At 49.1% G+C, this 18000-nt stretch overlaps 1 protein-coding gene across 3 annotated transcripts in view; it reads left to right on the plus strand.

Moving 5' to 3' along the window:
* Positions 1–18000, plus strand: part of GAD1 (glutamate decarboxylase 1) — a gene marked incomplete at its 3' end in the record, with an annotated part of 43078 nt that overhangs the window by 3122 nt on the left and 21956 nt on the right. For 2 of the 3 annotated variants that reach the window (XM_084892326.1, XM_084892327.1), the window contains exons 3-6: positions 2024–2086; positions 7302–7460; positions 8650–8892; positions 17900–17990. In XM_084892326.1, coding sequence (XP_084748452.1) covers positions 2024–2086; positions 7302–7460; positions 8650–8892; positions 17900–17990 — 556 coding nt within the window. Of the gene's footprint in view, positions 1–2023; positions 2095–7301; positions 7461–8649; positions 8893–17899; positions 17991–18000 lie in introns of those variants that run through there. The other variant, XM_084892328.1, reaches the window with a different exon arrangement.

An 18000-nucleotide genomic window follows, 5' to 3' on the forward strand; every position in this document is an offset into this window, starting at 1 on the left:
CTTCTAGCTCCCTTTGCAGCTCCCTCTCCCCACCCCCACCCCGCCCCCCCCCCCAGGCGAGCTACAATTACCCACAAAACAAAGAGGGGCTCGGGAGGACCGCCAGCCCTGGTGGCACGTGAGTCTGGCACTGGCAGAGGAGCTGGCCAGAGCAGCCCGAGAGGAAAGAGAGGCCACGGGTCTTTGTCTGCTGCTCTGGCCTTGATGGATTCCTTTTCCAGTCCTCTCCACCCTTCCTGCTCCCACCCCGCTTCTGCTGAGGGGCCCTCGTGTTCTTCCACCCTTGAGACCTGCACCCCCGCCTTTAATGATGAGCTCCTACTTCCCTTCCGGGCTGCAGCCAGCAGTTAGTTGAGTTGCATGTGCCCAGCCTGGGTCCGAAGCCCAGGAGAAGCTCTAGCGGGACTGTTATATGCGGAGGGAGAGGGAAAATAGAAGATTCCGCCAGGGAAGTGCATGCACCTGTCAGTCGAGGGCCCCCAGCAACCCAGCTGGGGCGTGGGCATCCCAGACTGCACGCTGGGCTCTCTCCACTCCCCACCTCCTAGCAGACAGGTCCTTGCCCGCCCCGGCTGGCTCCACGATCAGCCCCTGCAGGAGCTCCTGAGAGGAGCTTGCTGGATCTGCACCCCAATACTCACCTCCTCGCCCCAGCCACCCCTCCTTCTTGCTTTCCGCCACTTGCTGCATCAAAGAGGCTCTCTCATGTCCCCTATCTCCCTTTCCCCTTTCTCTTACTGCTATTCCCAATTCTGAAAGACAGAGTCCTAGGTCTGAACTCCAACGCCCCAGCTGCCTGACCTTGGCAAACGCTCGCTCGGCCTCTCTCGGAGCGTCTGTGCTTTTACGTGTAAAATGGGGCTTAGATGAACTCCTCCTATGAAAATTAGCCACGGCGTTTAAAGGGAGAGCGCTTGATCAGCCTGTTACCTGCCAGGTATTAATTATTAGGGTTTGACTTTGGCCCCAGTCCATGTTTGATGCAGGAGCCCCGTCTGTGACGGGCTGTCTCAGGGACCTGGGGCTGTTTCTTCCCCTCGCTGGGGCTCCACTGTGCCTCGGTTTGGTGGATGTCCCTGCCTGGTCGTGGTCTACACCCATGCGGGGCTGCAGGCACCGGCCAGGGCGGGGCGGGTGGGAGTGGTTGGAGGATTCTGGCTCTGAAGGACCCGAAGGGAATTCACAGCGCCCCGGTGCTGCTGGCTGGGAGTTGAAACCCGAGAGCAGGGTAGGCCTTGAGGAGTCTGATAAAACCGAGCCTCGTGGGTCTGGGTCAGGTGTGACCCGGAGGACAGGGCCGGATTCCCGTCGCTATCTCCAGACCCCAGATGTGGAGGGAAGGGTTAATGAGGGGCAGGTTGGGGAGAGGGGTCCGGGGATGAGGACCGGATGCGCGCTATTGTCTTCCCGACTCCCCCGTCAGACAGAAGAGCAGTCGAGCGAGTCCGATCATCTACTCAAATACTATTTTTCACCCAATTAATTCCTGAACTCGTTCGCGACCCCATTTCATGCCAGTTTATTTTAAGCTGCCACTCGGCTGGAGACCCGCCAAGAAATGATGAGACGTGTTGGTCCCAGATGCTCTGTGTTCCCTTTCCGGGCCGCTGTGGTCGCCTTTGGGGCGGAGACCAAGAGCCGGGCGGGCAGGTGGTGGGCACGGGGCAATGGGTGCTGCGAGGCCAGGTGGGTGGGCACGGAGCAATTGGAGCTGCGGGGCTGGCCCGTTGCTCTCGGGATCAGCCTACCCGGCTCCCACCCGCCTCGGCCCCTCCCCGCAGGGTCACTCGGAGGCCGGGCGGGGCTCTCAGAGCCACAGCTCTGCACCCACCCGAAAGTAGGAGCAGGACACCAGTGTGCCCGTCTGCCCACACACCCGCTCCTCGGTCCTTTCGGGACCGCCTTTGACTGAGGAGCATCTGCCAGTGCAGAGCCCTGCCCCACCTTCCCCAGAAAAGCCTTTGCCCTCGGCCCGGCCTCCCGCGGCCCAGGCCTCACTGTCCGCCCCTCTCTTGCCTTCCAGCGTATGACACCTGGTGTGGCGTGGCCCATGGATGCACCAAAAAACTGGGGCTCAAGATCTGCGGTAAGTGAAGAGGTTCGCGGGTTTAGGAGAGGGGTGCGCTCGGAAGGGGCTCCTGGCTGTTGGCTCCGGTACTCAAAACCCCGAGGCGCGCGGGGACGCGGCCCACAGGCCTGGACTCTCCCCTGCCTGCCCCTGACCTGGCCTGGAGGGACCTTTCCGGACGCCCGTGACCGCGCGCCGCCCTCCGCGCGTCAGGGTGCGAGCGCGTGAGCACAGCGCCCCCGCGCGGCCGCCCGGCGCCCAGGCCGCCCGGCCCCGGCGCTCCGCCCGCCCGCGCGTGCAGAAGGTCGTGCGGGAAAGGTGACCGGTGCGGGCTCACCCGGCAGACACTCCCCCTTCCCCTCTGTGCATCGTGCATGGAAAGCGGCCTCTCCGGCTGGAGAGGTCTGCCCCGAGACGCCACAGCATCCAGATTTCGTTCTCGGGGGCCTCGGAGGGCAGGAGAAAGGATGGCCCTCGGCCCCCGGCGCCCTGCCCGGGAAGGACCAGGGGGTGTGCCGCCGAGCTTGCCTTTGGCGTGGAGAAGGGAAGAGGGGGGAGGGGCAGGCGAGGGCGGGGGCCTCGAGAGGGGACGGGGGAGCCGGGTGCAGTTTGCCAGGGAGAAAGGAAAATAGATCTGGGAACCGGAGAGGAGAAAGAACAGCTCTCTGGAGACGTGAAGGTCTGAAATGAAAACGCCCAAGGGATTTTTTTTTTTTTAAGGAAAAAAGGAGATTGTTCGAAGGGACACAGCCGAGTGGCTCCGGCTGAACAATGAGGATCTGCTTTCCTCGCTACCGTTCACCGTCTACAATCGTTAGCCTTATCGGGCCAGAAAACGCGGGCTTCCCAGGGGCGGCGAGGCGCGGGGAGATGGACGAAGGGCTCATTACGGAGCCATCCATCAGCGCTGCCCGCGGAGATAGCGGGCCGCCGGCAGGGGGGAGGGGGGGGGGCAGCGGCTGCGCGCTGGGCCGTCCCCGGGCTCCGCTGCGCCCCGGGCCCCCGGCGGCGGCAGCTGGTTATTGATAGCGGCGTCTGCGCACCCCCTCGCGTCCCCGCGGCGCCCGCCCCGCGTTCCTGGGCCCTGCCCCCGGGACCCCGGGAGGAAGGGCTGCTCAGCCCCAGGCCTGGCCGTTCTCCCGGGGAAGCCCAGCCCCGGGGGTCGGCGGGGCGAGGAGGGGCCGGTCGGGGCGCGCAGCTGGCGGCGGCGGGCTTTGTTCTATAAATAGCCGCTCCTCCCCGCCGCCGGCCCGGCTTAATGGCCCGCTCCGCCCCGGTCCGCTCGGCGAGGCGCGGGCTCGGCCGCCGTCATTGTCAGCGGTCGGGCGGGCGAGCAGAACTGAGGGCAGCGCGGGAGAGGCCTGGGGAAAGGGCCGCCTTCCCCGCGGTCCGGGCCGGCCCGGTGGGCAGCCTTGTCCCCCCGTCCCCGCCTCCCGGCCTCGGCCCTTCGAGTCTGCAGGAAAAGGTCTAAACGGCCCTTTGGGTAAAGGAGCCTCTTTGGGTCCAGGAATAGAGGCCCCCGAGTTTGATTCAATTTCGCCCGAGGGAAAGCTCTTGGGCATTTTGGGGGGCCACCATCCTTAGCTCCTCTCCGTTTCTCCCCCCCCTCCCCCGCCCCCAACGGTAATTTCAGGGAAGAGGAAGCTCACCTGAGGCGGACAGGGCTGGTAGTCGTTAAGGGGAAATTGCCTTCTGCTAAAATGCATGCTTTTGGGGCCACCGGTTAGGAGGCTTCACAGGAGGTTGGATTCTGAACGGAAAGAGAACACCAGGCTCCAGGACTTCTTTTCCATACGTTGGGCCAACTCGGGCTTTCCAATTTCATCTCGTGGAGGCATTTAGTTTTTACCTGAATCCACAGCCCTTCCCCCTCCCCCCACATAGACACCTCCACTCCCTTCATTCCAGATTTTCTGTGGCCTCAAGGTTGCCCTCTTAACCTGTCACCATTTGGGGCTGGTTTGATCTTTCACCTTAGAATAGCAGAGAGACTAATGATCCTCTTCCCACCTCCTAATTCACTGCCCTGCCTCCCCCCCCCCCCATTAATTTCTTCAGTGTCTTGCCAAGTTGCCACCCCCACCCACTCTCTACCCCCCCTTCCGGGGAACCCCCAGGAATGAGCCTGCAAGGAAACCTGGGTCTCACCAGAAGTACCTTAGCTCTGGAGGCAGAATCCCCTGGGGCAGTAATCAGAAGAAATCCAGGTCTTGTCCAGGTAGAGATTAGAGTGGCTACAGGCATGGTGACATGATGGAAAGAGGAGATGCAACAAGCTGAAGTTCTGACTCTGGGCTCTGCTGAGCCGGTGTCCGGTGTCTCCATCGCTTATCTCTGCAGAGACCCTGGGCCAGGCTACCAGTTACAGCCTCTGTGCTCTTATTTAGCCTGTGCAATGTGGGTGCCTTTCAGTGTGTATGTTTAATTTTGTGTTAGATGCCAACTTTTAAACATCCAGAGACTTCCAATATTCTGTAATTTTGGCTTCTCTTAAAATACAATGAAAGGTGTGAGTGCTGGGGGTGGGGAGGGGGGAGAGAAGAGATCTGGCAGGGTACTTTTAGCCCATAGAAATCAGAACAAGAGTTCCTTCCTCTAGTTAAATGCAGTTCCAAGCTACAGCTGGGGAGGCAAACAGAGCTGTTGGGCTTCAGGCCCCAGTGGCCAGCGTGGCCATGTGCTTTTATGCCCTGTGCACTCGCAGCCCCACTTGGAAACACCTGGCTCCTGTCAGGTACCCACACTCTCTTCCCCCCCTCCGCCCCTCACTGGGCCACCTAGACCCTTGTATTTGGTGTCAGCATGAGGAACCAGCAGCAGGATCTCCCCAGAGCCAAAGGTGAAACAGGGCTCACCTGGCGTCCTCAGCTTGAAGCTAGCCAGAGTGCTGCAACCTGACCAGAGCCACCTACGGCTTTGTCTTTCACTGTTTTGCCTCTTTGCTTCTTAATGTTGAGCTGGGTTACCTCACACTAAGTCCTCACAGCCGGGTGTAGAGCAAGAGGGAATACAGTCTACCTCGGTCTCCGGACTCCTTGCTAGGCAGGGAAGTTGTCAACACACTGACCTCAATGTGACCCGCCACCTGGTCATCCTTGCAGAAGCTCAGAGCTCCTTCCAGAGCCTCTCAGAGCCCAGCGAGGCTCCCAGTGTTTCAGAAAACAAATACCTTCCAAGAAATCATTATCCTAATAATATACATTAAGTGTTTATATTGTCAGATTAATGGTTTTTGCCACAAAATATAATGCAGTGTAAGTGTGCTAGTCAGAAGACCACTAACGGACTTATAGAAAATATGAATTCCTGGTGCACTCCAGGGAGTGTGGTCCGGGAATGGGATGCATGTTTGAAGTTGTGTCACAGCTGCCACCTCAGCCCCATCAGGACACCTTTGAGATTTAGAGATAACATTCAAAGCGCACGTGGAGGTCCTCCGTCCTGCAGCTGCCCAGAGAAAAGGGTTTCTGAGAGTTTCAGGTGCAGAGACTTGAGGCTTTTACCGGAGTGGGTCAGAGCCAACTAGAGGTTAAGGGCCTAAGAGTAGGGTTTCAGCGGGCAGGGCCTCACCTCCATTCTGCCACAGGGATTGGGTCTTTTCAGCCTGGCAGATTCCACAGCTCCCTGTCCTGGGGGCCGGGCAGCAATCACTGACTTCAGGAGCCAGGCTACCCTGCATCTCTCTGGCAAATGAGTGCTGGCTCCTGGTTTTGAACTTTGGGGATTTGGAGGAGGAATTCAGAATGTAGGAAAAGAGGTGAGGGAAAAGATAAGACCCCAATTTATACCCAAGTATAGAGCTCTGTTATACAGTACAGTGATTTTTCAACGTTTGTTATCTCATAGCACACATCAGCTAATTACTGAAATTCTGTGGCACTCCAGAAAATATATTTTTTGCTGGTCTGAAAAAAAAAAAAAAAAAAAAAGTATAATTTTGATTCATTCACACTGGATGGCTATTGTTGTGTTGGCTGTTGTCATTTTTTAATTTGACAATCTAAGGGGAAATAGGTCCACGCCCCTGACTAAATTGCCAGGTATGGCATGTGTTAAGGATTCTGTGGCACACCGGTTGAAAGTCACTCCAGTGGTGTGTTTCTCCTTCTCTGGTGTCCCTTTGGGGCTTTCTCAGTAAGTTTACAAGATGCTGGGAACAATGGAGGGCCTGGTGCCTCTGCCTTCCTGTTCCTCCCTCCAAAAATAGACCCTTCTCCTGTGTGTGGGAGGACTCCAATCAGCCAGCCTCCTTCCTCCACCCAGCACCGCAGAATCGCAGCCCTGGGGAAGTAAAGCGGAATTCCTCAGCTTAACCTGCCTCTTCCTGACCCTCCTGGGACTTTGCTCCCAGCCTCCCTGTGATGTAAGCCACTCCCCAAGGATCTTGGTTATCTACAAAGACAGCCCTGGGGTCACCAAGAAGCTCAGAACTCTCTTCCTCTTCTCAGTATGGTGCATTTCAGGCCAAGGACTGAGCCTGAGGCTACATTGGAGGGGATGCTGAGGGGAGGAGGGGGCCTGCAGGCCCCGAGCCCCCAGGGGATGTGGGGAGAGTCTCCAGGCCTTTTGGCTCAGCCTGCTTCCCTGGGAGAGATCCATTCCCGCTGAGGGGCAGAGGCGAGGCGCTTTGGATCCCACCCTGGGCTCAGACTCTGTCACCGTGGAGTTCTTGGTGCCTTTCTAGTTTTATCACTACACTGGCTGCCATCTGCCCCACGGTAAGCTCCTGGAGGGCGGGGGTCTGTCTCTTTGTCTTCAGAACAAGTACACTTACCTTCAACCTGTGAGCTGTACCTGGTGGCTGAGGAGAGCCTCTTCCCTAGTCCCGGCTGCTGGCCCTCACCCCCTCCCTCGGCTGCACAGCCCGTAGGCCCCGGGCTGGCAGTATCCTCTCGGGTTGCGTCCTTCCCTTAAGACGCCATCCTGGGGCTGGTTACTGGAGTGGAAGCTGTCCAGTTGACTCAATTCTGAGTCCACTGTCAAGTTCGGAGATGAGAATGGGCTTTGCTCACTGTTTTTCTCTCTTGCATGACTGGGTCTGTGCCACTGATGACACTTGGCACTGCCCCTTCCCCGCCTGAAGGCAAGCCGTGCCAGAGCCCTTCTATAGGAAATGCAGACAGCTTCTCTGGAGAAGCGAGGACCCTGCTTGCACTGTCAGCCCGGCTCAGCAGCTGACTCTCTGAGGCTGCAGTTCAGGGCGCCATCTCTGACCCAGCTTCTTGCGCTACAGGCTTCTTGCAAAGGACCAACAGCCTGGAAGAGAAGAGCCGGCTGGTGAGCGCCTTCAAGGACAGGCAGGCCTCCAAGAACCTGATATCCTGTGAGAACAGCGACAGGGATGGCCACTTCAGGCGCACCGAGACCGATTTCTCCAACTTGTTTGCTCGAGGTAATCCCTCCCCACCCCTCCCTCACCCCCATTTCCCCAGCCCTAGGCTGTCCAGTAGGTCCTCTTGCGTTTCTTGACTTTTTCCTAAAATTTTCCTTCTTTTACCAAAAATGTCATTGCTTCTTCAACATTTGAATCCCTTTTCTTAGTGCCCAGTCTTTATTGCTTTGGAACCTGGATGAGGATAGTCAATACTTTCAAGGATTAATATGGAGTCCTAGAATGTAGAATCCAAAGAACTGTCTCATAGAAGGAAATCTGGTAATTCCCTTAATAGCATTTATCCTCCAAGGTTGGCAACAACAGTAAGAACCAAATCACCCTGCGGGACGTTGTGTGACTGGACCTAGTGCCTAAATGCAGTCCCAAACTCATTTTTCTTTTGGAGACCTTTCATTATTTACTGTTGCGCCCACACCAGGGGTCTCAGGAGGTGCTTTCCTGGTATCTCTCTCCCAAACATCTCCAAATCGCAGCCCTGGGGTTTGGAGATGTTTGGGACTGCATTTAGGTCCCAAAAACCCACCACCGCCTTATCCATTAACTCCCCACAACCAGGAGAGGCCAGACCAGAACAGAAATGAGACTCGATTAAACCTCAGGGATAATCCAGGGAACAGACACAGAGCATCACACCTCTCACCTTCCTGAGTTCCATCCTCTAGTTCTAGTTTTCTGTCTAAGGACATTACAAAGGACCACACTCTTCAGGGGAGACCTTAGCCTTTACCCACAGAGGCCTGACCCTCTGCCATCAACAGATCAAGCACATCATGACACTGAGTCAAAAGCCCAATGTCTGAATCAGATGTATAGGGACACGCCTGGTACCAGGGAGGCAAGACAGAAGCCGCCTCCATCACAAACCTGACAGATGTTCGTTCAGCCTGCAAATGACAGGGTGCTCCCAGCTTCTCAAACTGCTCAAAGCTCTCCATTTCACTTTCGAGCAGCCTAACTATCAAAAAGTCTGCAGACCCCCAGAAAGGGTGTGCAGAACGTCTGTGTACATGTTTACGTGCAATTTTCTGGGAAGATGATGCATCAGATTCTCAATGTGTGTACATATCCTGGAGTGAAACTGGGCCTCTAACAGCTATCATGGCTGATGTCAGGAATTTCTGGGCCTAGGAAAGGCAGCTAAGAGTCAGGTGATCACCACTCATTGCCTTCCCTCTCCCCTCCCCAGATCTGCTTCCAGCTAAGAACGGGGAGGAGCAAACTGTGCAATTCCTGCTGGAGGTGGTGGACATCCTGCTCACCTATGTCCGTAAGACATTTGATCGCTCCACCAAGGTGCTGGACTTCCATCACCCACACCAGCTGCTGGAGGGCATGGAGGGCTTCAACCTGGAGCTCTCCGACCAACCTGAGTCCCTGGAGCAGATTCTGGTGGACTGCAGAGACACCCTCAAGTACGGGGTCCGCACAGGTAAGGATGGGAGTCCGGTGAACATGCAGCAGCAAGCTTGCCCTATACCATACCCTCTCCAGTTGTGAGGATGTCCAACTCCTGTGGAAGGAGAAACACAGACCTAGTGAGGGAAGGCAGCAAAGTGCTCAGTGACCACACGGCCCCGTTAGGCAGCAACAGTTAACGGAAGGCCCCAACCCTGGCGAAGGCCCATCGTCATTTATTGTTGTAGAAGTAGATTTTAAAAGATAAACAGTATCCAGTACTCTGTCAACTTCAGTATAAAGTTTTCATTCTTGGTTTTAAGCTACTCACAACCTAAAGAGAGCAGAAGGACCCATTTTCATGGCTATTTCATTCTGATAAATCCTACTCTTTCCTGTCCATGAGACTGGGGAGAATTGGGCCAATTTCTCTTCCTTTTTATATTCATGTCCTAAGGCTGCCACAACAAATTACCTCAAACTGGGTGAATAAAACAGCAGACACTTATTCTCTGTCAGTTCTGGAGGCTAGAAGTGTGAAATCAAGGTGTCTGCAGCGCCCTGCTCTCTCTGAAGGATCCATCCTGCCTCTTCCAATTTCTGGTGGTTGCGGGTATTCCCTGGCATGTAGATGCATCACTCCAGTCTTTGCCTTCACCTTCACAGAGCATTCTCCCTGTGTACGTGTCAAAATTTCTTCTTGCTGTAAGTGGTTTGGCTGAATGGATAGAGTGTCAGCCTGCATACTGAAGGGTTCCAGGGCCAATTTCAGCCAAGGACACATGCCTGGATTGCAGGCTCAATCCCCAATAGGGGGCATGGAGGATGCAGCCAATCAATGATTCTCTCTCATCATTGAAGTTTCTATCTCTCTCTCTCTCCCTCCCACTCCCTTCCTCTCTAAAAATCAATAAAATATATATTTTTAAAATTTATTCTTATAAGGACACCAATCTTCTGTTTAGGGCCCATCATAATCCATTATGACCTCATCTTAACTTGATTACATTTGCAAAGAACCTATTTCCAAATATTCTCTCACCAGGAATAAACACTTGAGCATATCTTTTTAAGGCACACAATTTAACCCACAATTCCTTCTATTGGTTAGACCAAAAAGTCTCTCTCTCTCTCTCTCTCTCACACACACACACACACACACACACACACACACACACTTCAAACTCTCTTCCTACCTCTGGTGTTTAAAACTTTATTTTTCTAAAGAGTCTCTAGAGAGTTATTTATTTATTTATTCAACCCTCACCAATTTTCCATTGATTCCTAGAGTGGAAGTGAGTGGGGGAGAGACAGGGAAATATCGATATAAGAGAGACACATTAATTGGTTGCCTCTCACATGAGCCTGCAACCAAATACATGTCCTTGACCAGAATTGAACCTGGGACCCTTCAATCCACAGGCCAATGCTTTATCCGCTGAGCCAAATCAGCTAGAGCTACCTCTGGAGTTCAGACATCCTAAATCGCCAACTTCCATCTGAACAGGAAGCCCTGGAGGATCCCCTCTTGCCTCCTTTTCATGTTGCAGGAACCCTCTGTAATCAGCAATCCTGGCCAGAGTGGTTATTTTCGGTTGCTTCGAGTTCAAGGACTTTTTGGATTTCTGCCTGTCTATGCCAAAGCCTGAGAGTTAAGCAGTGACTTCCTCTCTCTGCTATCTTTCCCCTCTGCAGCCTGAGCTCTTGGGCAGATAGATCTACAAGAATTGGCAATTCATGGTATAGTTGCCAACATATGGGGAGCTTTTGAGACCACAACTGGTAGCCTCTTGTTTTTTCTTCTTTTTCGCTTGTTCTCTCATTATTCCTCTTACTCTTCCGAGTCGTGTGAAAGTATGACTGGAGAAGTTGGTAGAGATAGAGCTGAGTAAGGCTATTAGATGTCAAAAACAAAGTGTTAAAATGAAATAATGAAGCTGGCCAAAGAAGCATTTTTAAATAAAGAATCCCAAACAGCTTTTGAGGTCTGCCAACACCACTGGGACAAGTGTAGCTTCCTTGAATATCTGTAGGGTGGACACGACTCAATTATATTACGAAGTCTGTTTCATTTTTAAAGAAAAGCACACTCATCAATTTAGTTACATCTCACCTTGGTATCTAATGGCTAACCCATTTCTGATGGAAATTAAGTAGTGTTATTTGGCTGCATTAAAAAAGTCCCGATTCTCTCTCCATGTATATTTTAGCTTGACTTGCTTTGAGCCAACATTTTTTATTTTGTCAGCTCATTCTAAATATACTTTCTCAGAGAGATGAGACCACATACTTTTTTTAAAAAATATATATTTTATTGATTTTTTACAGAGAGGAAGGGAGAGAGATAGAAAGCTAGAAACATCAATGAGAGAGAAACATCGACCAGCTGCCTCTTGCACACCCCCTACCGGGGATGTGCCCGCAACCAACGTACATGCCCTTGACCGGAATCGAACCTGGGACCTTTCAGTCCGCAGACCGATGCTCTATCCACTGAGCCAAACCGGTTTTGGCGAGACCACATACTTTTATCAGTAAAGCCTAAATAGTGTTGACCCTAAAGAAAAATACATGGATTTGTCATAATGGCAACCCCTATTGATGATAAAACTGAAGCATCATAGACTCCTTTTTAAAATTTTATTTTTCAATTATAATTTATATTTAATATTATTTTGAATTAATTTAAGTATAGCATAATGGCCAGATAATTATATACTTTACACCAAGCACGTCAAACTCAAAGGCTAACATGGGCCAAATTAATGAGATGTGAGGCCTGTGGCCCACGAGTTTGACATGCTTGCTTTACACAATAGTTCCCCTGCTTTTTCCAGTACCCACCTGGCAATGTACATAGTTATTAAATGTTGTCGACTATATTCCCTATGCTGTACTTTATTTTTTTATTTTTTTATTTTTTTAATATATCCCCATGACTATTCTGTAATTATCAATATGTACTTCTCAATTCCCCCACCTTTTTCACCCAGCCCTCTCCCCTTACCCTCTGGCAATCATAAGTCCATTCTCTGTATGCATGAATCTGTTTTTATTGTGTCTGTTCATTTACTTTGTTCTTTAGATTTCACATATAAGTGAAATCATATGGTATTTGTCTTTGTCTGACTTATTTCACTTAGCATAATATCCTCTAGGTCCATCCATGCTGTAGCAAATGGTAAGATTTCATTGTTTTTTTATGGCCAAGTAATATTCGATTATATATACATACCACACTCCTTTATCCACTTGTCTATTGATGGGCACTTGGGTTGCTTCCATGTCTTGGATATTGTAAATAATGCTGTAATGAACATAGGGGTGCATATAGTTTTTAGAATTCGTGTTTTAAGTTTCTTTGGGTATATACCCAGAAGTGGAATTGCTAGGTCATGGGGCAGTTCCATTTTTAATTTTTCAGGACCCTCCATATTGTTTTCCACAGTGGCTGCATCAGCCTGCACTCCCATCAGCAGTGCTCGAGGGTTGCCTTTTCTTCACATCCTCACCAACACTTGTTGATTGTGGATTTATTGATGATAGCCATTCTGGCAGAGGTGACATGATACCTCACAGTGGTTTTAATTTGCATTTCTCTGCTGATTAGTGATGTTGAGCATCTTTTCCTATGTCTATTGGCCATCTGTATATCCTCTTGGAGACTTCTCTATTCAGGTACTCTGCCCAATGTTTAATTGGATTGTTTGGGGTTTTTTGGTGTTGAGTTGTATGAGTTCTGTATAAATTATGGATATTATCCCCTTACTGAATGTATCTTCTGTAGGTTGTCTTTTCATTTTGTTGATGGTTTTCCTTTGCTGTGCAAAAACTTTTTAGTTTGATGTAGTCCCATTTATTTCTTTTTCTTTTGTTTCCCTTGCCCAAGGAGATATGTCAGAAAAAATACTGCTAAGAGAACTGTCAGAGGTTTTTCTGCCTATGTTTTCTTCTAGAAGATTTATGGTTTCGAGTCTTATATTTAAGTTTTTAATCCATTTGAAGTTTATCCTTGTATATGATATAAGAAGGTGGCCTAGTTTCACTGTTTTGCATGTATCTGCCCAGTTTTCCCAACACCATATATTGAATAGGCTGCCTTTACCCCATTGTATGTTCTCGCCTCCTTTGTCATATATTATTGGACCATATAGATGTGGGTTTATTTCTGGGCTCTGAAGCATGGACTTTTATTAGCTCAGTGTATGAATTCACTTAGATATCCACCCTGCAGCCATTCATCCCTGTTCTTCAGAGCTGCTTCTGGGAATAGGTATTTGCATCTATAGAGTTTACTATCTTCCAGGCAGTGTGAAGCCTTCTGCTGAATCTCAGGGTACTGACCCTGGCAAAGTGTACTGTGGCTGCCATGTGAAAACAGCTTCTGGATGCTGCTCTCTAACATAGAGGTAGATATCAAAGTAACAGTGCAAACCCCACAGGTAGCTACACACAGTAGAAGGTATTAATTCTTTTAAAAAGGATATTAATGCTCTGCTAAAATAATGAATTGGGGTTCTGGGTGTTTTTTTTTTATTTTAATTTATTTTTAGAGAGAGAGGAAGGGAGAGAGAGAAACATTGAAGTGAGGGCAAAAACATGGATCGGCTGCCTCCAGCATGCCTCTTCAGGAATTGAACTGGCAACCCTTCAGAACAGGGATGAATGGCTGCAGGGTGGATATCTAAGTGAATTCATACACTGAGCTAATAAGAGTCCATGCTTCAGAGCCCAGAAATAAACGCACATCTATACGGTCCAATAATATATGACAAAGGAGGTGAAAATATACAATGGGGTAAAGGCAGCCTATTCAATATATGGTGCTGGGAAAACTGGGCAGATACATGCAAAACAGTGAAACTAGGCCACCTTCTTATATCATATACAAGGATAAACTTCAAATGGATTAAAAACTTAAATATAAGACTCGAAACCATAAAGCATTAAATATAATGCTCAACCAACTGGGCCACATCAGACAGGGCATGAATTGGGTTTTAATAGTGAAGACATGCTGCTCTGGGTACACTCTGTGAAGGGTGATGATGGCATTGGGAGATTTCTCTACAAATTAATAAAAGACTTCTGAAAAAAGGACCAGTATATGTAGATTGTCCATGAAATGAGACAGATGCTAACCAGCCCTCAGTCACATTAAATATGTTGACTTCCTTAATTTTTATTTTTAACTTTTTATTATGGAAAATTGTAAACTTATACAAAAGAAGAATAGTATAATGAGCCCTGTATACCCAACACCCAGCTTCAACTATTATCAGCTCCTGCCAATTTTGTTAATCTGTCCCCCTGCCCATTGTCCCCTCTTCTATATTATATGAAAGTACATCCCTGACATAATATTATTTTATCCATAACCTAGGGGCCCAGTGCACAAATTTGTGCACCTTGAAAGGAACTGTGGGCTGTGAGGCTGTGGTGGGCACAGGGGTGGGTCTCAGTCCATCCTCTGCACCTCTGCTCAGCTCCTCCTACCACGGCTCCCAGTCCCCCATCTGCTGGGCAGCCCCGCTCCTGCCGCACCACTCCTATGTGCTACATCACTGGGCCTGCTCACACCCACTGCTGCCCTGATCACCCCTCAGGAGCAGGGGGAGGTGGAAAAGCCCTCAGGGATGATCGGGGCTGGCAGCCACTGCTCACACCCACTTACTTCCCTCCCCTGCCAGCCTGATCACCCCCAACTGCCCTCCCCTGCCAGCTGATTGCCCCTAACCGTTTCTGCCTCTGCCCTGCCACCATGGATTTGTCCGGAAGGACATCCAAAAGGTCTCCCAGTCTAATTAGCATATTACCCTTTTATTAGTATAGAGGCCTGGTGCATGGGTAGGGAGTGGCTGGTCTGACCTGAAGGGGGTCCTGGATCAGAGTGGGAGTTCCCACTGGGGAGGCATGGCCAGCCTGGGCAAGGGGCTGATGGCCGTTTTCAGGCTGGTCATGCCCCCACTGGGGTGAGGGTCCCTGCTAGGGGTATGTATCCGGCCTGGGTGAGGGGCTTATGGCAGTTTGCAGACTGGCCATGTCCCCATCAGGGTGAGGATCCCCATTGGGGTGAGGGTCCCTGCTAGAAGGGGTGGCCGGCCTGGGCAAGGGGCTGAGGGCCATTTTGGGGTGGTTTGTAGGCCAGCCAAGTCCCCAGCTTTGTCCGGAAGGATGTCCGGGAGGTCTCCCGGTCTAATTAGCATATTACTCTTTTATTAGTATAGATGTTTTTCACCATCAGGGGCTCTTTAAACAAAAATAATCACATATCATTATTATATCCAAAAACCCCACAAAATTTATAGTTCCTTAATATCAAATATTCAGTCAGTGTTCAAGTTTTTAATGTCTCATGAAAGTCAGAAATGTTTTGTTTTATTATCATACATTCAGGTCAGAACCCAAATAAGTGCCTCACATTGCAATTGTTTGATATGTCTCATACTCAAAGGAGATTTTCCCTTCCAGCTCTTTGTCTTTCTTCAGTTTTATTTGTTCAAAAATAAAACTTGAACTTTAAGAAATTACTTTTTCTTCCCACTCTCTGACTCCAGGCCGTGTGTAGAGCTCATCACCATATCTGTCATCTGTTATTTTCTTTGACTATAGAGAGTTGAAATTGAAATTTAAACTGGGTCATTTTGTTACTTGATTTAAATTCTCATATAAGGTTTTGGGGGCATATGGCTATAGCCATAGGAGAAAAGTAATGTTTTACTTACTTTTGTGTCCTTTATGTTTTAATAGAGAATGAGATACTGTTTCACTTTCATTTGAGGTTCATTTCTGTCAGTCTGTTTATCTTTGACCATCTTTTGTCTCTGCCAGGCCATGAGGTCTTGAGACATTGTCAAATAGTGTGATTGAATTTATTTATGATTCAGTCCTATTTAAAATGAAAGGTTTGTTGTTAAAAGTTTTCAAATGGGTATCACATGTGTATTTATTTATTCATTATTTTTTTAATCCTCACCCAAGGATATGTTTTTCATTGATGAGAGAGAGGGAGGAAGAGAGGAAGGGGTGGAGAGAGAGACAGAGAGAAACATTGAAGTGAGAGAGTAATCAATCTGTTGCTCTCACCTCACTATGTGCCCTTTCTGGGGATGAAACCCACCATCTGGGTATATGCCCTGACTGGGAATCAAACCCGAGACCCTTCTGTGCACTGGAGAACTCTCTAAGCAACTGCACCAGGGCTATCACATGTAGTTTTAAATGAATTTCAACAAAATTATGTTGCAGGAGATCTCATAGATTCTGTTGATACTGAGCAAAGCAGAGTGAAATGGGCTAGTTTAAACTATTTAGGGTAGTCCTGGCCCCGTACTTACACTAAGCTTAATGTTTATGTTTTTGTCTTTTGTTTTTTCTAACGATCAGTATTATTTTCTGAGTACTGTTCAAATGCAGGGATTGGACTATTCTAATAAGAAGTAATAGTTGAATGTTCATGTTAACCAATGTCACGCCGATAAATTTAATAAATATATATTAAATAAAATAAGTAACAGTCCAGATGTTCTGAATGAGTCCCCATCACATGTGAGAAAGAACAGACATTCTCAGAGAGGGGGGCTTAGAGGAGGAATTACCAAACAACTCTAGCTTTCTGACAGTTATTTCAGAGGCAAAAGCAATTTCCACTGGAAACACAGCAGTCAGCATATCTTTCTAGCACCAGTTCCCTGTCATCACATACCTCGAGATAATCTATCGCGTTGACTCCTTTGGGACAGCCAAGCCTAGCCTGCTGATGTGGGGTTGAGTTTTTGCGTGAATGCCAAGTGGCCCAAAACTTGGCAGCAATCCTGAAATTGCTGAGAACAGAGCCCGTGAAAGCATACTCTGGGTTGCAAAGAACTTTAAAGTTTTATAATAATAATGACTATTATTTTACTAACAACTTAATGAGTGACTGAGGCTGTGTCCACCCCTGTTTCACATAGGAGATGCCAGGTCATCTCAGCAGAAAATTCAGTTTAACCTTCACGTGACCATATATAGGCAAACACACCAATGCTTGATGCCATATTTGACTGACACAGAGACCCGGAGAGTGATGGCACGCTCTAGGCATCAGCATCATAGTTTAAACTAGCCCATTTCACTCTGCTTTGCTCAGTATCAACAGAATCTACGAGATCTCCTGCAGCATGGAGCCACGAACTCTCTCTGAGGCTGCAGCCTCTCCTGATTGGGGGATTAAATCCTTGAGATGTTACATTAGAGTTTGAGCCCTGGCCAGTGTTCTTCAGTGGTTAGTGTGTTGGCCCATGCACCAAAGGGTCGTGAGTTTGATTCCTGGTAAAGGGCATATATCCCAGCCCAGTCAGGGTGTGTTCACCTCTTCCTCCTTCCTTCCTTCCTTCCCCCCTCCTTCACTCTCTCTAAAAATAAATGGGAAAAAAATATCCTTGGGTAAGAATTAACAAAACAAAAAAATTTAAAGGTTGAAACATTTATGAGGAAAATCAGGACCACTACATCTTGATTTGTAATTTAAAAAATAAATACAAGCCCTAGCCGGTTTGGCTTAGTGGATAGAGCATTGGCCTACAGACTGAAAGGCCCTGGGTTCGATTCCGGTCAAGGGCACATGCACGGGTTGCAGGCTCAATCCCCAGTGTGGCATATGCAGGAGGCAGCTGATCAATGATTCTCTCTCTTCATTGATGTTTCTATCTCTCTCTCCCTCTCCCTTCCTCTCTGAAATCAATAAAAAATATATTAAAAAAATAAATACAATAAGAATTTCATCTGGAAATTAAGATATTAGAAAGATTATTAGTTTCGTGATATTGGATTTTTTTCATTTAAAAGCATTATGCTTTAGAAACGTACAAATTTGGGGGACATCATTCATGTTAAAAGTTGGTATAGGGTGAGTCAACCTTCTCCATATCCTTGGGCAGCCCTATTAGACCATTGGAATGGAGGCCCCATGGGAAAGGCCTGGGAGAGCAGGCTGTGGATTTGAAGGTAGCTTGAAAAATCTGGGTTTGCTTTGATGCTTACCTGTTATTTAACCTCTCTAGGTCATCCTCGATTTTTCAACCAGCTCTCCACTGGACTGGATATCATTGGATTAGCTGGTGAATGGCTGACATCAACTGCCAATACCAATATGTAAGTCCTT

Source organism: Pipistrellus hanaki, assembly GCF_964339955.1.
Source record: "Pipistrellus hanaki genome assembly, chromosome: 8".
Classification (NCBI taxonomy): Eukaryota; Metazoa; Chordata; class Mammalia; order Chiroptera; family Vespertilionidae; genus Pipistrellus; species Pipistrellus hanaki.